General features: G+C 39.8%; 1 protein-coding gene across 1 annotated transcript in view; it reads right to left on the minus strand.

Moving 5' to 3' along the window:
* Positions 1-22352, minus strand: part of LOC149309225 (uncharacterized) — a 98655-nt gene that overhangs the window by 50864 nt on the left and 25439 nt on the right. The window contains exons 14-30 of the mRNA XM_089532153.1: positions 22044-22187; positions 21624-21695; positions 19974-20117; positions 19560-19631; positions 18128-18271; positions 15216-15287; positions 14001-14147; positions 11836-11907; positions 9465-9608; positions 9148-9219; positions 8615-8758; positions 8320-8391; positions 7749-7892; positions 6493-6564; positions 5173-5316; positions 2336-2407; positions 156-299 (exon numbers count right to left, since the gene is read on the minus strand). Of these exons, the coding sequence (XP_089388279.1) occupies positions 156-299; positions 2336-2407; positions 5173-5316; positions 6493-6564; positions 7749-7892; positions 8320-8391; positions 8615-8758; positions 9148-9219; positions 9465-9608; positions 11836-11907; positions 14001-14147; positions 15216-15287; positions 18128-18271; positions 19560-19631; positions 19974-20117; positions 21624-21695; positions 22044-22187 (1875 nt within the window). The remainder of the gene's footprint in view (positions 1-155; positions 300-2335; positions 2408-5172; positions 5317-6492; positions 6565-7748; positions 7893-8319; positions 8392-8614; positions 8759-9147; positions 9220-9464; positions 9609-11835; positions 11908-14000; positions 14148-15215; positions 15288-18127; positions 18272-19559; positions 19632-19973; positions 20118-21623; positions 21696-22043; positions 22188-22352) is intronic.

Here is a 22352-nt window from a genome sequence, read left to right on the forward strand (position 1 = left end):
AGGATGCAAATATTAAAACTGTTAAAATGAATTGCAATAATCAAACCCAGTAAACGTCAGCTACACTTTTATACCAGCATGGTTCCTGTGCAATGGAGTGGACAGGAGAGGCCAAAAAAACCTCAGGAGAGGCATCAGTAAAATGTTTTACTCACCATCAGTTTTGGCTGCTTTGACTAGCTCATTGAAGACTGTATTAGGTAACCGCACACCCATATTCTCCAGAGTTTTCGCCAGGTCATTAACAGACATCTTCTCAAGTTTTATGTTTTCAACAACCTTCATGGCATTTTGAAGTGCTGAAGAACACAAATTGTGAAAAGGGAAAGGTAGCTGCCATGAGTTGCCCTCGAATGAAGCTGTTCCTCTGGGATAGGGCATCATAATTCAACAGGAGAACACATAAAGTGCTGACTGTAACACTAGGCACTGAATGAAGTCCATCAGCAATCTCTGCTCTACCGTTTTCAAAACAAGGTTCTACCCACTTGTGGTTGCAAGAAGATTACTAAACCTATGTGGATAAATGCCTACCAAAATCTTAGACTCAAAAACAGTGGATGAATAACATTTCCAGTGATTAGGAGAAGACATATTATGGGCCCAAACAGACCGGCCAAAATAAAGCTGCTTTGGGTCATTTTGGAGGTATGCTGTTTAAATATTGCATGCATCTTAAGAGGCCGGAAACCACGCCAAAGCCATGCTCCAGTCCTAAGGACTGGAGCGCAGTTTTGGCACAGCTTCTGGCCTCTTAAGATGTGTGCGTCATTTAAACAGCATACTTCCAAAGTGACCCAAAGCAGCTTTATTTTGACCTGTCTGTTCAGGACCATATTTGCTAGTCTCCTTGACATGTAAAAGTAGAATTGGGCAAACTTAGTAAAAACTGGAGAATAAATCACACAAAATGACAAATTCATAAACACATGATCATTGTGCATAATTTAGACAGGCTGCAGATTCTAGGTTTTCATGGTGCAGAATTTGAATTGCCTTGCTGCAAAACCATTATATATTTATTAAATTTGGTTAGCATGGAGTCCACAATTATCTGGCCATAAGTGTTGTGATAGTGCCTGCTCTTTACATGGCTCATCCAGAAGGCTGAGATAGGTTCCTTTTATTTATTAACTGTAAGATTTATATCCTACTTCCCTTCCAAAAATCTGACTCAAGGCAGCTTGTACAAGAATATTACATACAACACATTCGAAGAAAGTATAAACAATTATGAACATAAAATATTAAAAGTGTATCAATAAAATAAAATACAAGAGACATCTAGGCACATGTGTGTCTTTTATTAGAAAGTGCATTCAGAAAAATACCACGGAGAAGGAAAAGAGACATTTCCAGTCAAATTTTTGCAGGTTACAAGGTTTGGAAGTAACTTTTTACTTAAATCCAGTTGCTAGATACAACTGGAGTAGAGCCATCAACAGGATTTACTTAAACATAGATTTATCATTCAACAGTTGATACAGTGAGCTCACTTTAATAAGGATTAGCAATTGGATTTAGGCCATAATTTAAAGACACGTTCAAGAAAACACTCAAGAAATAGCCAGACCTGGAATTTATTTCCCTAGTTATATGTATTTTTGTGCAGGAAAAAGCATTTTCAGCACAGGCAAAATGCTTTTGTGTGTACTCAGATATACAATGTGCAAACTTAATGTAGAATAAGTCTCAAACTACAAACAGTCTTCAATACTGTGCAGTTTTTGAAGTCTCTCACAGCAGAAAGAAAATTACTAATATTATTCATTGCTTCATTGGATAAAAAACTTAGCAGAGAATTATAGGCTGAATCTCCCTTATCTGGAATTCCAAATTCAAAACTATTTCAAAAACCAAAACTTTTTTCACAGGTGGCTGAGATAGAGGGGTGATGCAGAAGGGAGGCTTGGAGTGGCCAGGGGCTGCTCTGCCTGCAATTGAGCCCTGATCAGCCTGGGACAGTGGCGACTTGAAGGCCTGCTCTTAAAGAGGGCTGCCGCCACTGTCCCAAACCAGCCACCAGCAAGGAGGAGCTTATCATATCTCTTTTTGCCAGTGGCCTCACAGCGGCTTCTGGCCATGTTGGGGGTATATGTCATCTGTACACTGCACCACTGAAGCGGCTGGAACCAGCACTTTTTGGCCTGTCTGTTTCAGTTAGTTTGTCTATTTAGACAAATTAAGAAGTAATTTACTAACCTCAGCACGTTCCCAGTTGCTTGGCACCTGCCCTCCCAATGCAGAGCTTCCAAGTTCTGCTCTCTATGGCGGAAAAAACAAACAAACAGACAAACAAACCCAGTTTATCTTCCCTAACTCTTCAAATCCTTACCTCTGAGCTTAGAAAACTGTGGAGCATTGGACAAAATCTTCAGGACTTCTGTCCCATCCAGTTTCCCAGATTCTTCAGTGGAGAAACAATGATAAAATACACATGAATAACACCGTATCTAAAATACATACATTATCTACTAAAGATGCATGGCAAGCACCATTGTATTTGTCATGAAGACGGCGCAAAATTTGTACAGGTTTGAAAACCAAACTATGTGGATTCTTCAAAGATTGTTATGAAACACTCAGGCTACTGTTGCTCCCTTCCACACATTTGCTTGAAGGTGAAGGGACCCACTGGGCAGAGAAAGGAAAGGGAACAACAGTAGTAGTTGCAAGTGCCAATAGGAGTGAACTTGGTCTTCAATACCTCCATTCTGTGGAACATAAAAACATGAAATGCAATTAGCAACATCATTATGGAACAACCTAATGAATGAGTTGGAGAATATGAGTCAATAGCAGCTGGGGTTCCCATGTCAGTGGGACAGTGAACTCTGCATTTTGGACAGCTTTGGAGGAACTATGCAAGTTCTGTACCTCTTGGGGGATAGAGTTCAGCACCTTTCCCCATGTTTTCCTATCAATGTCTGGGGCTATGCATCAAAGCGGGCGACATGGGAAAATAACACTGTGTAAGCCATGCCTAACGAAGATGCTGTGATTCATAGTTCCAAGCCAGTGATGTATTGAAGCCTTTTAGTCCAAGCCTCAAGTCTCAAGCCTCTACCTTCAAGTCTCAAATCGAGTCTCAAGGTCTTGTAAGATACTTTCAAGTCAAGTTTCAAGTCAAGTTTTAAGTCTTGGCGCCAACTTTAGCAGAAAAAAAAAGAGGCGTGGAGTATATGTGTGTGGAGGCGGGGGGAGTTTCAATAACCAGAAAGTCAAGAAGCCATGCACAAAGCTGGTTGTTGTTGTTTTTTTAAATCAAGATCGCATTTTAGAAAAATGAGGCCTATTCAGTAGTCTGTCCCTGTTGCACATCCAAAGAGTCTTCAAAAGCTTTTCCTAAAAGCAGTCAGCAAAAGATTCCTCCATATGTATTTCTTCAAGGGGAACAGCAAACACGTTAAGCAGTGGGCTTGAGCCAGGGGTCTACAGTAAGTGGGGGTTTTCTGCATGGCAAAATACCACTTATGTGATGGGTAGGCAAAAGGAGTGAGATGGAAGCATTACTGTTCAAAGGAGGAAAATCATTTTCAGTTTTGTAATGTTTATAGATAAAGTTAGGCCAGCAAGTCAGTCTTTAAAAAATACAAGTAGCAAGTCAAGTTGAGTTGGTGCGTCATTTATTGCCAAACTGAATCCAAGTCAGATTATTGAAGCAACTTGAGTCTGATTTGAATTTGAGTTAGTTGATTCAAATCTACATCACTTCTTCTACCTGTATGTGTAGGGGGTCTCTCATCCACTTCACTTCTCAGGCCCATCCCTGGTTAGCAACAATAGTTCTTCAACATTGGACAAGGATGCCTGGTAGTTACATTCCATGGGGCAAATAATTTTCTCCAGGTTTTAATCAGAACTAAGGAACTGGAGAGCCAGTGTGTGTCATTTCAGAATTGGACTATGACTCTGGAGATCAGGGTTTGATTCCTTGCTTGACCATGAAGACCCACTGAGTGACTTTGGGTGAGTCACACACTCTCAGCCTCAGTGATAGGGTTGCCTTAGGGTCACTATGAGTTGAAAATAACTTGAAGGCATAAAACAACAATAACAACATAAGAACTAAAGAACTAGTGAAGGCGATGAACCCAAACTCCTAAACAGATGAACACTTCCCATAGTTCCTCCAAAGCTATCCAAAACTCAGAATAGATTCACTGTCCAACTGACATGGCAGCCCTGGCTGCCATTGGTATCATATTCTCCAGTCCGCTCATTAGGTGTTGCTAAGTGCAGGCAGTGTTTTCATGTCACATAGAACAGAGGCACTAAAGATGAAGCTCACCCCTATTTCTTAACCTTGCCTTTTCATTAGCACTTTTTAGCACTTTACATTTCATTACATATCCCCACTAGTTTTGCAAAATCTCATAATGATATGCAATAAAACTGTCTGGCTGATATAGTCTTATACTGGTTTAATTTAACCATAACATGGCTCAATGCTGCTGAATTTGTGAGACATTGATCCTTCTCTGTAAGAGAGCTTTATGGCTACAACAAACTACAAATCCCAGGATTCTGTACCATTGAACCATGGCAGTTAAAGTAGTGGCAAAATGCATTAATTCTCCAGTGTAGATGAGGCCTCAGTTACATTAAACTCTGAAAATAAAAGATGAAAAAAGAGATACCATATTGTATTTCAGATTTTCATGTACAGATTTGAAAGCTGGACAAAGAAGAAAGGTGGAGAGTCAATTTATTTCATATGTGATATTGAAGGAGAGTTTCCAAATGCCTTGTACTCCCCAAAGACAAATAAATGGGTCAAAGAGAACAAATCAAGCATGAATTCCCACTAGCTATCATACTTTGGACATACTGTTAGAAAATATGACTCACTGGAAATAACAGCGGTGCTGGGAAGAGTGAAGTGGGTAAGCAAAAGACCACACACTTAAACAAGCCACAGCATTAGGATTGCAAGACCTGAGTAGATCTATGACTATTAATAACAGGATTTCTGGGAGTTCTCCCATTCAGGTTGCCATAACTTGAAGATAACTTGATGGGACATACTAACAACTGTGGTATTAGACAGAGAGTTAGATGTAGAAATGTAATTATATAATTTTTCTATTTTTAATTTGGATTTATAATGGAGTTTATTGACCATCTTGAAAGAAAGGCAAGATTATGTGAATTATTTAATTAAAACTTTACCATCAATAGAAACCAATGCCAGAGCTGCCTGAAGTTCATCAGGGGACAGCTGGATTCCCAAGTCTTCCAGAACAGCTGGCAAGTCTTCCTTTTTAATCTTCTCTTTGCAAATTGCATTGATCACATTGAAAGCATTCTGTAAAGCTATAGAAACAACATTTTGGTAAACGTAATATAACGGTGTCCCAAATAACCAGTCCAAAAGACCACTCACTATAAGATGATCTGAGCTGTGAGAATTTTACTGTAATGCAATCTTGTATTCAAAATAGGTGATATATTTATCCCATTCAAGCAGACAGGTATTTACTGAACTCATCAGGCAAGACCTCATTCCATCTACTTAAAATGATCTACTGCACAAGAACAATACTGCAGCATTCCAGAAGATACAGTCTTCTGAGACACCATTTAGGATGGAGAGTCAGCCACCCTTGCCTAATCATACATTACATTATATCTCGTGAATCCTCAGAAGTACCATATATACATAACTATAAGTCAACCTCATGTTTAAGTCGAGGGCAGGTTTTGGGGCCAAAACTATGGATTTTGACATGACCTGAGGATAAAACTTAGGGCCATGTAACAAAGAATCTAAAGGATGAAGCAAAGAAAAACAATGCCAAAGAACTTCCAAAATTCCAGAAGGCATAACTGTGTGCTCACACTGATGGATGGATGGATGGATGAGAGAATAGAGCGGGGTCAGTGCTTCCAGGACAGATTACATTCTTGCTTTTCACCAAGGGATGGTTCTGTTTTTTATGAGTTAAAGTATAGTATTTACATTGATCCATGGATAAGTCAATCTAGGTTTTTGGTGTCAATTTTTTGACTAAAATTTCTAGACTTATACATGAGTATATACAGTACTTACATCACCGGCTCACCCAGTACATACACAGAAGTCTGGAAATAGCTGACTTGCCAGTTTTCCACCCCAAGTGTTGAAATAAATAGTTATATGAATCTACATGTATTAAATTTACATGGTATAATGGAGCAAATTATGTCACCTTTTTAAAAAAAAAATTGGGGATCCCTTCTCCCTGATATTGAGGTCTCAGTTTAGATGATGGAGGGACATTCTATCTCATACACCTCCATCCTCCATTCTGTTTGTGGTTATCAACATACAGATGGAAAGTAAGGCATATCAGTGAGAAACTCTTGACAGAAAACTGTGAGTTTAGTATAATTGGGGGTGTCAAAACTAGTCCCTTCCTTGATGCATGCACACATTCCAGCTTCTTTGAACATATTCATGGATCACTAAGTCCTAAAAAGAGGAAAGAATTTGTATAAGAGCACGCTAACCATGGAATTCAGTGAAGGACTGGGCACCAGTGATATTCATCATGACATCTTTAAAATGCACTTTTCCATCACCTATAAGGGAGAGAATGGCAGACAGTATGAGTGGAAGAAGTCATAGCTATGCATAAAAAATCCTGAGTATGTGCCTGGAATGGCCCTCCATGATGAAGAAGGATTTTGCATTGAATAAACTTACGTATTGAAAGTCAGGTTATGTCTGCATGGGCCAGAATACTGTAGGAACAATCCAGATTATTCTGGCAATGGAGTTGCCTTGACATCCCCTTGTCACCTGGCCATTCCCATTGCTACACTGGATGGCTTTTCCCTCATGCATCCCACTGTGTTGCCTGGCATGGCCACCACAGAAGTGAGTCATTCACTCTGAGGTTAGAATGAGGCACCCAGTGTCGATCACATGTCTGAGTGCCTTGTTCTAACCTCAGAGCGAGTGAGAAACACATTGTAAACAACTGCCCAGAGTCATAATGGAGGGTTCTGGATCATTTGGGAAGATATGGAGCAAAAGGTATTTTAATACATTATAAGGGAGGGGTGTATACCATAGATTTGGTGCTGAACTGGAAGAATGCCATCTGGACTGTTCAGACCAGAACTGGGGTTTGGGCCATGCATCACCCAGACTCCTTGCAGAGAACACGGAAGGAAGACATTTTATTTGGTCCATGCAGACAGGGCCCCAGTTGTAGCCCACAGGCTAGAGAGATAATCAGAATGCTTAGCATTTGTATGGTGCTTGAAACTGCAATCCTCAATGCACTTACTAATGAATATCATAAAATATAAAGGGATTTATTTCAGTGCAAACTTTCACATGCTCTTATAATACGCATAATACTTACATACAATGTTTCTGCAAATGACATAATAGCTCTGTAATATAGGTTGAAGTTATTATTGGGTACCTCTGCACTGGAAAACTGGGAGAAAAGAGTCAGAATTCCATCCTGACATTAGTGGGACTGGAAGTGAGAATTACATAGTTCAAACATATAGTGTGCTTTTGAGTTATCATGACAGAAACTGCTGGGCAGATGGTGGCAAAGATATGGGTTCCTATTGGATAATATATGTGATATCACTAGGATTATATGGTTTCCCTCCCCAGTTTTAATGGAGTCATTTTTTGTGCACCTTTCCATAATGGCGAAATGGAGCAGTATGTCACATTGGTTAAAGTGACCATATCAATACATGGAATGCTGATATCTAAGCAGTGTTCATTGTAATCTCACCTGAGACTGTAACAGAGTTCTTTAGTTGTTGGAGCTCCTCTGGAGTCAAATTGATGCCCATACCAGCCAAAGTTTTTGGCAGATCATTCACATGGATTTGGTCATCTTTGATATCACTCATTGCATTAAAAGTCTCCTTCAGCACTGCCAAGTACAAGAAAGAGGAAAACAAATCTGCTCAGTTTTCATCCATGTGGAACCGAGACTCACACAACACATGACACTTGGTGCAAAATGCTTTCACCAAATGATATACCCATATCTTGATGTACCCAGTCCGTTGTGGTTATGCTGAATGAGCACACAGCAACTGTGTTCTCATTAAGCAGATATCTGTTCCCCTTTGCTCACTTCTTGTCTACTACAGTTACTTTGCATTGGAAAAAAATCTAAGTGTCAGGGAAAGAATTACTCAACTGATCATCATATTTGAGCCTGAGACTTCAAGGGAAAGATAATGAGAACAGAGATCTTCTGCACAGTAATTTAATTAATGAATCCAACTCCAAAGGAGTAGATCTCACAATTCACATCAATGGAACAGGAAACTAAAACTCTGTTTTGTCCTTACCAATTGCTTTTGGGAGTTCTGGTATGACAATGGAAATCCTCATGAATTCTCTGAAATTCACCTGACCATGACCTGCAAGGCAAAATCTTGTTCAGATAGGGACAGCAGAGCTTGGAAAAGTGCTTTGGACTATAACTCCTAGAGTCCCCCATCCAAGCATGACTAGTGCCTATGATGGCGGTGGGCTCTAGGAATAATTGTAATAAAAAGGTAATGTTTTCAAGTTCTGAAGAGTAGAGCAAATAGTTTTCTTTAATGTACGAGGACAGTACCAGGCTCTATTTGGAAGGCTTACCATCAACTTGGGCTGTCTTCATCACTTGTTGCAGTAATTCATTAGCTTCTGGAAGATCCATGCTGCTCAGGGTAGACTCAAGGGCATAGAGGTCAAACTGGTCCCCCTGGAGCGTGCTCAGAGTCATGCAAGTCAGCTGTAATTCTGCCAAAACACACTCTTCAAGGTCATCAAGACAGCCTAATGCCACTTTCCCATACCAGGTGCCATCTGGATGTGTTGCCCCTTTATATGCCCCTTTATAGTTCACAGTTCACTTTTCCTGTGCCCTCTCCTGTCACATGACCCCTTTACCTTTTCCTCTATCTGTTTTCTCTACTGATCTGATATATCCCCCACTATCCACTTTTGAAGCTATCACTTTCTTCTTTCTCCTTTCAGTGCTTAATTTCTAGTATAGGGGAGGAAGGGATGCAAGCAAGAACATATTCTTTCTATCTTTTAAAAAAGGGAACGAGTCACTAACTCAGAATCGTGTAACTGCGAGTCCCCCAGGCCCGCTTTGCTATTTTGAGAGATCTCTTTTCACTTACCTGGATTAGTAATAAAAGTACTAGTATGGGCCACACCCCTTAGGAAGTCCTTCAGATTTACTGTCTTGTTGTCTGAAAATGGAGCAGAGAAGAAAGGTGCAAATGTGGAAAAAACAGAAGAATAATATTGTGTAGGCTAAGGATCTCCTCTCTCCCACAAAATGGAGATTGTATTGTTTTAAATATAGAATATTTATTTCATGCTTTTTAAAATATAGATATAATACATGTGTGTACACATCCACATGTATACACACACAGCACCCCCAGCTCACAAACAATTTTCATTTACAACCCAAGACACAACAGATACTCACCATCAATACTGCAAAAGGCCAATGCCTCTGATAAATCCTTGGAGGGTAAGTTCATGTTGAAGCTCTTCATAAGTACTTGTAAATCCTCTACACCAATCCTTCCATTTTTTAGTTTGGCAAGAATGTTAAAGCCATCTGATAAGGCTATAGGGAAGGGAAGATGTTAGACATTTAACAAAGCACAGGGAATATTAAACTGAGCAACTAAGTGTGACCGCAAGGTACTCAAGGTAAAAGGACAAGAATCAAAGGTAAATAATACATTCTAAAAGCTTATGCGGATGATCTTGCAATCTTCCTTGAAGAACCCACAGAAAGCATTACCAAGTTAATGGATCTCTTTACAAGATTTGAAAACATTGCAGGCTTCCAAATAAATAAAGAAAAAACAGTGTTCATAACAAGAAATATGATGAATACAGAAAAGAACAAACTACAAGAAATTTCAAATTCAATATAGTTAAAGCAAAATATCTTGGCATTTGGCTAACAAATAAGAATATAGACTTATTTGATAACAATTACAAAACAGTTTGGAAAACCATCCAACAAGACCAGAACTGAAATTATATTTCATGGGTAGAATAGCAGCAATCAAAATGGCAATTCTCCCAAAACGTAACCTTCTTTTCACAAACCTCCCAATAAAAAAATCATTTGGAATCTGTAATCTGTTATTTACCCAATATACAATTATACTATCAAGCAAACATCCTAGTGTGGTTGTCAGATTGGGTGAAACTAGAAAACATAAAACTTTTAAATCTGGAAAGCTTTAATTTGCGCTTAGGGTGGCATGCCTACCTCTGGTATGACAAGAGAAAGATACACAAAGAATTTCAGCACCATTTTATTCATAAATCAATCCTTGCTACTTGCGGGAAAAAATAAAACATATTTTCTATTCAAAAACACTAGGAAACCCTTCTAGGAAGGACCAAACAATTACAGGTTGGATAAGATACAAAGGCATCTTGATGAAAAAACAGCCAAGGCCAATATGAATTAAAACAAATAAATGAAATTCAAGGTTTTGCACTAGAAAGACACTGGCTAGTCTACAAACAACTATTAGATAGATACAAAATAGATCAAAAGGAAGGAGACTGTGAGACCAAGAAAAAAGAATTGGATATGATAACAGAAGGAAGCAAACCAAAACAAGTAGTAAAAATCTATAAAATACTCTTGGAAAGAAACCAAGAGCAATAAATAATAAAAGAATCAATGATGAAATGGGCCAAAGACCTAGGAAGATCCATAGACCCAGAAAGCTGGGTATATTCAAGGGAAAAAAAACATTCCAATTCTCAAAATGCCAAAGCATTAGAAAGAACTATCTAAAGATGGCTTATAGATGGCATCTGACACCATCAAAACTGTCCAAGATATACAAAAATAAAGATAGCAAATTTTGGAAATGTGGAGAAGCGAATGGTAATTGGTTTCACATGTGGTAGACCTGCAGTAAGATAAAAAAATTCTGGAAAAACATCCACATGAAGATTAATGATATACATAAAGCAAACTACAATATGCTCCCAGAAATTAAGAGTCCTAGACAACATAGAATTGAATAAATTAACTAACTGGACAGATGGGAAATCATTAAAAAAAACAAGTACAGATTGGGATACTATAATGGAGTATTGCAAAAAAAGGTGGTCATGGAGAGGTGATACTTACAATATACCACCCAAAATACAAAATAACCCTGAAACGATTCAAAGAAAACATGAACCTCTATGTTCAACTGAGGTCATCGAAAAACAAAGTACAACAATAAGAAACTATTTTCTTTTTTATTTCTTTATTGCTTGACTAATCAAATTAGACAAAAGGAAGCCATTTACATTTTTTAGCAAGTACAAAACCTGTAAGAATATGAGTTCAAAGCTAAAGAAAATTTAAAGAAAGATTTTTTTGTAAGTTAATGTAACATGTAAATAATATAAGGAACAAATGAAAAATGTAACAATATTCATGAATAAATTATATTAATCTTTTAAAATAAATAAAAGTGTGACAGAAAGGTACATCTAACCCACATTGTTGTCTGCTGATTGTGGAAATACGTTTTGCTCCATTGTGCCAACTTTGTACATTTTTAGCCACAGGAAAAATACAACGATGTCATAATTCTTCAATGATCAAAAAGAAACATAAAACTGTAATGCTAACCCCTGCAACTTCCAACCATTCAGAAAAATAGACAACATGACATAAAAAGAGCGGGGTATAAATAAATAAGTATTATTAAGTATTATTATAATAATAAAAATAGTAACTGAAAACCACAAGAATGTGTTGTTTGATGACTTCTTCACTCTTTCCAAGAGGAGTTTGACTCTACTGGAGTTGTTTCTCTTACCTGCAGATGTTTTAAACTCTTGATTCCTTATCAAAGCCCTCAAGAAGTCATTGAATTTTGCTTGCCCGGCTTCTACAAATTACAGCGGAGAGAGCAAATTAAAACAAATAAAAACACTGTGTGAAAAAACTGATTAATTTTTTTTTTTACTATTCACTAGAGAAAAAAAAGCTTAGGGACCGATTAGGTATTAAAGGAAATGCATTGTCCCTATGGTTGACCTACAAGAAGAATCGTCCTATAAGATTTCCTCAGAAAAATGTGTCTCAACCGTTAGACCTGAACATTAAACCTGTGTTTAGCTTCAAAGAGCCAACTACAAAATAAAGCATGATAATATGCTGGTGAAGAAAAATCACATGCTATAGCAAACTGATACCTTTCACCATGAAAAGGAGCAGCCCCTTTAAAGTATGCTAAATGTATAATCTAGAATAACCTTGAGGCAAAAATGTTGAAGCTTGGGACCAAATGTCAAACTGTACATCACAGATAAGCAAGGGACCAGATCCTCTCTGATCTTGGAAGCTAAACAGGGTCAGCTCTGGTTAGGATTTGAATGGGAGGCTAGCAATGAATACCAGGTGCTGTAGGCTATATTTCAGAGGAAGAAACTGGAAAAACCACCTCTGAATATTTCTTGCCTAAGAAAACCCTATGAAATTCATGGAGTCGCCAAACATCAACAGGTGAAATGAAGGCACATACACACACATATATCATTAGGAGCAGAAATTCCATAAATACTTGAAGATGTCTGATTGTCACAGCAGAAGCTTTCCACAATTCAAATGGTTTGAAAATTGGCTTGCTTTCGTTTGGGAATAGTTATCAGAAGGTATACACAAGATTTGTTTGCAGTTCAGACACAAAGGTCTGTTAGAATTGTGTTTTGGGATCCTAACAGTTTTCCAGCTTCTAGTGATGGACCTATGTGTAACATATAGTTTGATTTCTAGCAAATTTTCACAAAAACAGAGTGAAATAGATGTGCACAAGCCTTAATTTCCAGGGGCAATCTCTATATTCTATGTTTCTGGCAGTAAATCGCTGCCCTTCTTTTGTTCCTACTCTGCTTTTGGGAACAATTTCAGGGAAGCCTTATGTAGTTTTTTAGCATGGATTGTTGGAATTCTCATCCCTTAGGTTGCATTGAAATCTGTTTTCCAGTTTACCAGATGTTTTCTTTCCCCAGATCATTTTCAGGTCATTGCAGAATGAGGTGACCAAGTGTGTTTTTCTTTTTTTCTCTCCATTGCTCAACAGGACTCCATAGTTGGTTTCCTATATGTTTCCCAATTTGAAAGGACCCTGTATGAGCAGTTATTTTATGACATTTCCCCCATTACTTTAACTGATAAAAAGTGGTTTAGGATATAGTCCACTTGGAGAGATAGTGCACAGTTTCCTCTAAGAAGTTCCAAGCATTACGGAAAACTTTGTTCCAAAGAAAGGAAACAAGATTGGAATCTTTTACTATCAATACAGAAATAATCTATCAGAAATATTTCGTATAGCTTTCTGTAGAATCAATAGAAGAAAGGGCATTATCACACCAGTCCCTTTCATGCTGCAATCCTGCAAGCCAAAATAAAATGGCAAAATGCCAGTTTTAGAGCAGCCACCATTGTACTTCTTCATTTGTGCAACCAGGAATGTTGCCGGCACCGTGTTGTCTTGCTGTCCTCTCCCTTAATGCCTCTGTCTCTCCCTTATGCCTTACCCAACATGCCTTTACTTTTTAGTTTTTGTTTTTTTACAACTGTTTTCGCACAATTACTGAGTTCTGCAGCTCCAATTTAAGTTTTTTAAAATGAATTTTCAAAATTCTGAGGCTTCAGAGCTCCGAAATTGTGCAAAAGACACACACACACACACACACACACACACACACACATATATAAAACTAGGAGGAGGAAGGGAAGTGGAAGGAGGGGAAAGTGACATCATGTGACTGCCAAGTGCGTGAATGCCCTGGGAATGGCTTTTTGCACCCGTGGCATTGCACGATTGGTAGTTCATTCACAGGTTTTCCCCGTGAATGAAAAGGGACAGGGCAGATATGGGAGGGAAGTGGTATCGTGCGATCATCATTACTGATGTCGCTTCCTTCCCGCATGTGATAAAAAAAACCAATATGTGGATGGTTAATCTTGCAGACTTACCTGTCATCTGTGCTGAAATGAGTACCTGGGAGATCACCTCGTTAGCTATTTGTAGGCCAAAAGTATTCAGCTTTCTTCTCACACGTTTTGACTTCATATTCTTGTATTCCTCGATGAACTTGAGAGCAAGGATGGCCTCAAACACAGCTGCAGCAGAGAATAGCAGCAGCAATATCAGTTAAATGTCAGGCTTAAAAGCCAAGGTTCTCACTTTGAGACACTAGAAAAGACCACTCGCTCAGGCCAGATCTTTTCTGCAGAGAATTATGCCACATCCCATTTCAAGGATGGGGATGTGGGTGTTATATTTTGCTTGTTTCTTGGTCCAAAGGCTGCACTGGCTCCAGGAAAGCACGTGAAAGGACCCAAATCAGAATTGGTTGTGGGTAGATCCCGAAGTGGTGAGGTCCAGAACCCACTCGACCTCATACCCGCTGTGCTCTCACAGGGACTTCTAGAGGGAAATTTATGGTTATCAGTGGGGGCATTTAAGTGAATGTGTCTCTGGACAAAAGCATCATTTTTTTCCTTTTTTAAAAAAATCATGTCATCGTGAGACCTATGCTGGAATCCTGTTGGCACATTGTGTAGCATAACTACACTGGCACAAGCAGTTGCAAAAGAAGGAGAAAGGCCTTGGTGTATCAGCTACTGAGGATGTAAAGCTATCAGTACTCCACAGGCAGCCACCTCTGGTGGAGAACTGTATGCTACTTCATGGGCCTTCCTTGCACTGTCTGTGCTAATCTGTTGCTCTTAGATGCAGTGCCACGTTCAACTGCCAGGGTATTTGGCTTTTATATGTGGATTGAGGGCGAAAGAGAGAATCTTGCTCATTGCAGCCAGCACTATATCTTTGGCCAATGCCAGGCTACAATTATTTGTGAGCAGCTTTGAGCACAGTAAATTGTGAAAAACTAATATATGAACTAGACTAAGCAAAATGTTAAAACAGTGGCGACTGGTAGCTTCCATGTTAATTGGATAGTGATGATACGGTTTACTCTGAACTTTTTAAAAGGAATTGTTTAAGGTGAGTCCTTGCCCTCAAAAGCATCTTGGACTGTTCCTGTAAGGTGTCAATCAAAACAGAACACATTCACTGCTCTGCTGTCATGGAAGCTACCAGCTTCTACTGCTGTAAATACAGACTACTCAGATATCTCATGAAGTGCTTCTAACACAGATTAATTCTGGAGCAGAACAAGATCTTACCTGAATATGTTTTGAACAACCTTGTTCCTTTCATAGCTGAAGTCAGTTCAAGGACATTTAAAGTCCCATCGGCTACAGAAGAAACCCAAGAAATTAGGTGAGCATTATAATAACAGAGACTTAGTGAGTGAATTTGATGAACTGAGTATACTCCACAAAAATATTATGCCAAATCAAATGTGCTAGTCTTTAAGCTACCACAAGATGTTTTTGTTGCTGTTTTTGCTGCAACAGACTGACACAGATATTCTTCTAGATTTTATTTTGAGTACTATCTTACAACCCATTCCTCTCTTCTGAGTTCCCCGAAGATCCTTCCTTGCTAACCTCCTTCTGAGGAAGGTAAATCACATTTTCCCAATAGTCTTGTGCTGTGGCTGAACTCATGTGTTATGAGCCAGGGAACACAGTTTCATCCATGTACATGCTAGGTCACCATAGGTAAGTCTTGCTGTCAGTTATAGGCCTCCCTCTAGAATGTGGGAATAATATGGCCTACCTTTCATGGTAGCTGTAAGTATAAAGGAAATAAAGTCTCTAAAGCAGTGGTGGACAAAGTGTGGCCTGGTTTTACAAGGTTATTTCTTCAGTCCTAAGATTCCCCAAGAATCCTCAACAATTTTTTTCTGGCAAAAGAGATCATTTGTTGGAGTGTACTCACACTGTTTACCCTTGGGGTCCTTTTTCACATCTACATACAGATGTTGCAACTCCCCGTTCAATGGAGTATATTAATAAAAAATGTTTTATTTATTTAGTGTGCATATTTTCATTTGCACATTCATGTATGTTCATATTTTAACATTTTTTAAGGAAATAACACATCGTTCAAACTAGAACGGATTTATTTAAGTAAATTCAATATTTAACTCAATGCATGTGTAAATTTTATGTGTAAAAAAAAATGGGAAGACGAAGAGGAGAAGGGATCAGTGCCTCCAAGTCTCACACACCCCTTGCACACCCCCTGGGGATCCCACCCCACTATTTGAGAACCACTGTAGTAAATCACGATTTGCTTCCTTTCAATTATTCCTGGATTAGGTAATTCTGACATGTAGCTGTATTCAGTGTGACTAGGTTTACTCCTGCTACAGAAATATTGCAGAATTACTGACTTTGGAGGTGGATAACTTCTATATCTCTGCAGGAGTCAGTGCTTTAAGCTTGATTACTTCTATCTACCACTTAGTTTGTCTCTATCTATCTATCTATCTATCTATCTATCTATCTATCTATCTATCATCTATCTATCTATCTATTAATTAAAAATACGTATTATAATTAATCAAAACCAAAATAGCCTCAGAAATGATCTAGTGTGCTATTAGAATAAATCCAACTATTAGTTCTAACTGTGTGTGTTATCTGCCTTCAAGTCTTTCCCGACTTAGGGCGACCCCAAGCCAACCCTCTAATGGGTTTTTCTTGGCATGATTTGTTCAGAGGAGTTTTGTGCCATTGTTTTCCCCTGAGGCTGAGATCATGACTTGCCCAAGGCTACCCAGTGGGTTTCACAGCTGAGCAGGAATGGAATGGTAGTCTCCAGTCCAATGCTCAAACCACTGTGCCATGCTGGCTCTCTTAGGGGTGAAACAGATGGGCCAAATAAAACAGTTTCAAACTGCTTTGAAGGAAGGGCGTTTAGATGACGCATGCCTCCCTAGCAGGTGGAAACCACATCAAAGCTGCGCTCCGGAGCTTAAAAACAGAGCAAAAAGAATCCAGAATATTCTGATTTAGCCCCGAAAATATGCACCATTGACCCTGTGTATAAATGTCCTGATGTGAGATCAATTCTAAAGGAGCGATCCATCCTAACCCTAACTCTAAAGCTGCATATAAATGCACCAGTGCAGATGAGCATTAAAAGAGTGCAGAGCCAGTGTACCCAAGTGGTTGGAGCTGCAATGCAAAAAAGTGGGGGCATTGGAGTGAAGCGGAGTAAGGGGGCATGTAGGAGGGTATGATTGTGCTTTGACAGTGTTTTACTGGGCACACCAATGTGCCAATACCCTATACTGGTGGAGGATTGTAGTGCAACTGTTTGGCCAATCAAAGTGGCAACTATCCAATGTGATAGCCAGCAGTTAGTTGCTGGTGGTGTGCTTGTGTGATCGTGTGCATGCACGATGGGAAGGCAACAAAAAAATTACCCAGCAGTGCAGTTTGATGCTTCACCATGCAGATGGACATTTAGGCCACCTTCAAAGTGGCCAGTGTGCACAGTAGGGTTTTGATCCACTTCCAGAAAATACAGGTTGGAGCTGCTTTTTCCTGCCAATCTCTTCCACCACAAAGTCCAATTAAGGATTAAATCCAATGGATAAACCCAACTAAAGTACAGTCATCCCAATTCACGGGGGATCCATTCTGCCCACACCCACAAAGGAAAAACAGCAAATATTGAAGCTCCATTGTTTTTAATGGTTACATGCTCTCCCCCCTGCGCGCAACATTTTGTCCATCCTCACTTCCCGTCTGAGGTCAAAACTGTGAATGGGAAGGAACAACTGTAAACTCATTGAAAGACTAGACTTGTTAAGTAATTGTGACCCATTTATTAATAGGTATTATTCTTAACTACCCATTATTAAATGGATCACAATTACTTAAAAAGTCTACTAATTCAATGGGTGTACTTTAATTGCAGCTATCCATTGGATTTATCCCTTAATCTTATACCTTCACCAACCAAACATGTTATTTCAATGCAAATGTTGATCAGCTAATTAACTGATTAAAACTTTCAATTCTTCCCTGGTCACCTTACAGACATGTATGAAAAGTGTTGCATGTGAAGTGCCCCTCAATTCCAAAAGAAAAACTATTGCTGTACGGACCTCTTATAGAGTTGCAACCTGTGCATTTTGACAAGCTTGGAAAAAATCACAGGTAAGACAAATACTCACAAGAGACTTCCATGGACCTTGTGGCCTGAGCTAATTCTGACTTGGTTAGATGGATCCCAATATTGTTGAGGCATGCCTCTAGGTCGGAAACCTTCACTCTCCCATCACCGAACTGACTAAAGGCCTTGATGGTGTTGTTCAGAGCTGGAGGGGAAAAGAAGGAAAAAACCCACCTTATTTAAAAACTTGGGCCTGGTACAGACTGGTGTTTTGCATCGGCCTGGGGCAGAAAGTAGGGCTTGGTAGAGCAGAGCTTCCACATGCTCCTGAGCCCCATTGCGCACCATAGGTGCCATCTTGGTGCACTGCCATTTACACGAGGTGCGCAATGATTATGTCTGCCATGTGCAGCACCGAAACAGTGCAGCGCATGAGGGGCATCATCATGGCACGTGAGCACACCAATGGCGCCCCTTCTGAGGCACAAAAAGAAGGCCCCTTTCGGGGCTTCTTTTTCTGCTGTGCACAGGCCGTGCCTTGTGGTTGCTGCGGCCTGCTTCTGGGGCAGAAAGGGGAAGCATGTTACCCCCCTTTCTGCCCGTCTGTCGAGCCCCGTACTGTCACAAAGTGTTTTCACCAGTGCCTGTTTCTGCTTGTACCATGGCTACTTCTATGGTTATGTTTATGATTCGTAGATATCAAGGCCTAGCTCCTTTTCTCCTGTTTTCAGTGCAAGGGAAGGAATTACAGGGCAAGAGCACAGGTATCAGCAAAACATTGTGAAGTTAGTGGAAAACAATTCACCTAACCAGAGCAAAGCTGGGGTATTTAGGGAGTTGTAGTAAAATTCCACAAGGTGCAAGAAACCTACCCCACTCTTTGGATAATAATGTCCCCCCCCCTTTAAATGAGAAACACAAACTGGAAGTTAAAAGATGTCACTGCCTGTCTGGGATTTGCTATGTGGAGAAAGTAGGGATGCAAAGAATGTTTGAAAAGATGCAGAAAATAGTTGAAAAATATATTTCTTGAGTGTTAAGAAACCTTGAGGAGATTCCTGGACTGATAAGAATTTTCATGATTTGGGACTTAATCTGAGCAAAACTCACAGTCACATGTGGTTTTATTGTGCATAAAACACACAAAAGAACCACCTTCAAATTTTGCACAGAATTAGTCCTCAACTACAGCATATTCTGCACAGAAAATAGTATTTCTATTCCGTTTACTGTCCAAAAAAGTGCAAAAGGTTTTGTACAGAATAAGTCCTGAACTGTGAATAGTTGACTTTTTAAAGAGTAGGTGTTCAACACCCTTCTCGCACCATAGAAATTGATATGGAGAAGTTGGGAGAATAACAGCTATAACACCCCTTCTTTTGCATATTCTAAATATGTTCTTTTGATAGTGGTATTAGAAAGAGAGCAGAATTTGTACTCTGTGACACAAGATTTTTCCTCTCTTTACAATTCTCATTCTTCTCACTGCTCACCTTCCATTTCTTTAAAGCGTTCTGTTTTGGATATCTTCTTTTTGACTTTCTCAATATCAACATTCCCTTCCTCTGCAAAATGAAAAGATGACACCATTCAATGATGGGGCAAGTTAGGTGAAGGAACTGCTGTATTAGAACAGAATAAGGGATAGAAGGATGGGTCTGAGAGTGGATGCTTTGCCACACATGTAAGGTAATTGCACACAAAAAAAACATAGAAGAGCATGGCTTGCAGGTTGAAGTCCTCTGTTTCCACTGAAAGTCTTTTTTCTGTTCAAGATTCTCAATAAGGAATACCACAATTAAGAGCTATGGCATATTTGTTACTTTTTGTTTCCTGATAACAGTTGGAGGCTGAGAAGACAAAGCCAAAACCATTGCCTCCTGTGAGAATCTCCTAGTAATACTCACTGTCAATGGGAGTTGTCTGAATTAGTTCCTGATATTCCTCTGGGTATAAACAAATGCCCATGTTCTTGAGGGTGGATTTGAGGTCCTGCAGAGAAACCTTGTTTCCTTGAATATTGCTGACTGCTTTAATTGCATCCTTCAGCACTGAGGGAAAAAGCAATGTTGAGTTTTGCTCATGGGAACTAATAACTAACATATGAAAAATGAAAACATTAAAAATGGAGTTCTGGGCCTCATCCCACCCCAAGATTTTCACAGACTTGGAGGCCATACAGATCGGCTGGCCTGTGGGCCGCATGCTGGATGCTTTAAGCCTGCCCCAGGGTGCCATTTTGGCATGCGCCAGTCTACACGGCATCATGGCATGGCTCCAGCTCTGCATCTACATGATGCAGTGCCAAAGAGGCATCATAAAGTCATGCTGCTACAGCTATAACACCCCTTGGAGAGCACAAAAAAGACCCACTTTTTGCGGCTCCTTTTTGTGGTCTCCAGTGGCCAAATTGGGGCCGCAGTGTGTGGTTGCCGCAGCCCTAATCTGTCCAGTAAAGGGGCAGCTACATGCTGCCCATCTGTACAGCCCCTAAATCAGCGGTTCTCAACCTGTGGATCACAACCCTTTTGCAGGAGTTGCCTAAGAGCATCAGAAAACACATATTTCCGTTGGTCTTAGGAACTGAGACACCATTCCTCTATCCACTGGGGGTCACCACAACATGAGGAACCTATTAAAGGGTCGCAGCATTAGGAAGGTTGAGAACCACTGCCCTAAATGAATATTTCCAGCTCTAAGTGCTGAGGCAAACTAGCATGGGCTAAGTAAACTGTAAATTTTCCCTGAAAAATGAAACTGAGTAAACTCAGTAAAGAAAACCTCCTTTAGGGGAGCTGAGGATGTGCCTAAAAGGATATAGCCTCATTCACTGAGGATGGGAACAATGTCTGTCCAACACTGATAACTGTGTCCAACACTACAGAAATGATACATTTTGACATCACCTTAATTGTCGTGGCTCAGTGTTGTGGAATTCTGGGAACTGTGGTTTAGTGTGACATTTATCCTTATTTGTCAAAGTGCTCTGGTGCCACAGCAAACAACAATTCCCAGAATTCCATAGCATTGAGTCATGGCAGTTAAAGTGGTGTCAAACTGGATTATTTCTGCAGTGCAGATGCAGCCTTTGTTTTTAGCTTCTGATATATCAAACTAAGGGCTATTCTAGCCTGATGCAAAGCCTGGCTTTTTCATTCACAAAAATAATGGGTTGAATTCAGGGGGGACAACGAGAGAGGAGGAGACACTGATACATGACCCTCAATATCGCAACTGCCCCAGTGACAATGTTTCACACCGGGTGACTAGTGCAATTGCAAACTCATTGTTGGGTTACCCTTGTCAATGAAAACGGGTGTCCTAACCATGCTTCGATAACACAGCAGCTATGGGTCAGAGGTGGTGGTGGGCAATGAGTATTACCAATATTACTTTTGTGATCCCATCTAGGACAATTTAATTGAGATGTTTTGTCAGTCTATTTGCTTGCATATTGTTGTTGTAACTTTCACAAACTCAGACAAATTATCCATGGCCCAGCTCAGCTTATTGCAATGCCGCCTCTCCTTCCCTTTTTAACTACGGATCTTACTTACCTGACAGTTCGGAGAAATGTGGAATGTTGGTAAGAACTTTAATGAAGTCTCTCACAACTACCTTTCCATTGCCTGCAAATCAAGAAACAATTGCATGCATATATTTGAGAAGTACAAGAATTACTTTGCTAGGGTGCAGAGAAGGTGCATAATAAGCTGCTTCCACAACTGACAGCCTAAATTTGTAACCTGGGAGAAAGATTTGTCATGGGCCAAGTCAAATCAGGCAAATAATGGCCGAACTGCCTGTACTTTCAGTTCAAAACATGATTCCCTTTTGTGGCAACTAGTTTTCAGGTATACCTGCAGTCCGCTGCAGTTCACAGGGGCACTAAAATAAAAAGAAAGCAGCCTTTCTGTTGCAGAGCTGGCTGGGCATTTCAGTGATGTGGATGAGAAAGACGCTCCTCAAATACTTACCATCTACAGGCACCTGTTTTAGAGCTTGCTCAAACTCTTGGTCAGAGAGTTGGATCCCCAAGTTTCTCACAAAGAAAGGGAGATCATGCACAATCATCTTGTCTCCTTTGATCTTTTCAATGGCTTGAATGGTGTTCTTCAACACTGTAAAATTGCGAACAAGTGCACCTGTATTCTCAAATCAGATCCTGCTGCCTTCCATTATTAACACGAAAGCATGCTCAGTTCTGGTACCCAGATTTTTAAATATACTTCCAAAGAAAGGGTGACTGGTATCAGCATAATAATATTTTGGCACAAAAATCAAAG

This window comes from Sceloporus occidentalis, unplaced genomic scaffold (genome assembly GCF_023333645.1).
Source record: "Sceloporus occidentalis isolate IW3139 unplaced genomic scaffold, rSceOcc1.0.p SCAF_7, whole genome shotgun sequence".
Classification (NCBI taxonomy): Eukaryota; Metazoa; Chordata; class Lepidosauria; order Squamata; family Phrynosomatidae; genus Sceloporus; species Sceloporus occidentalis.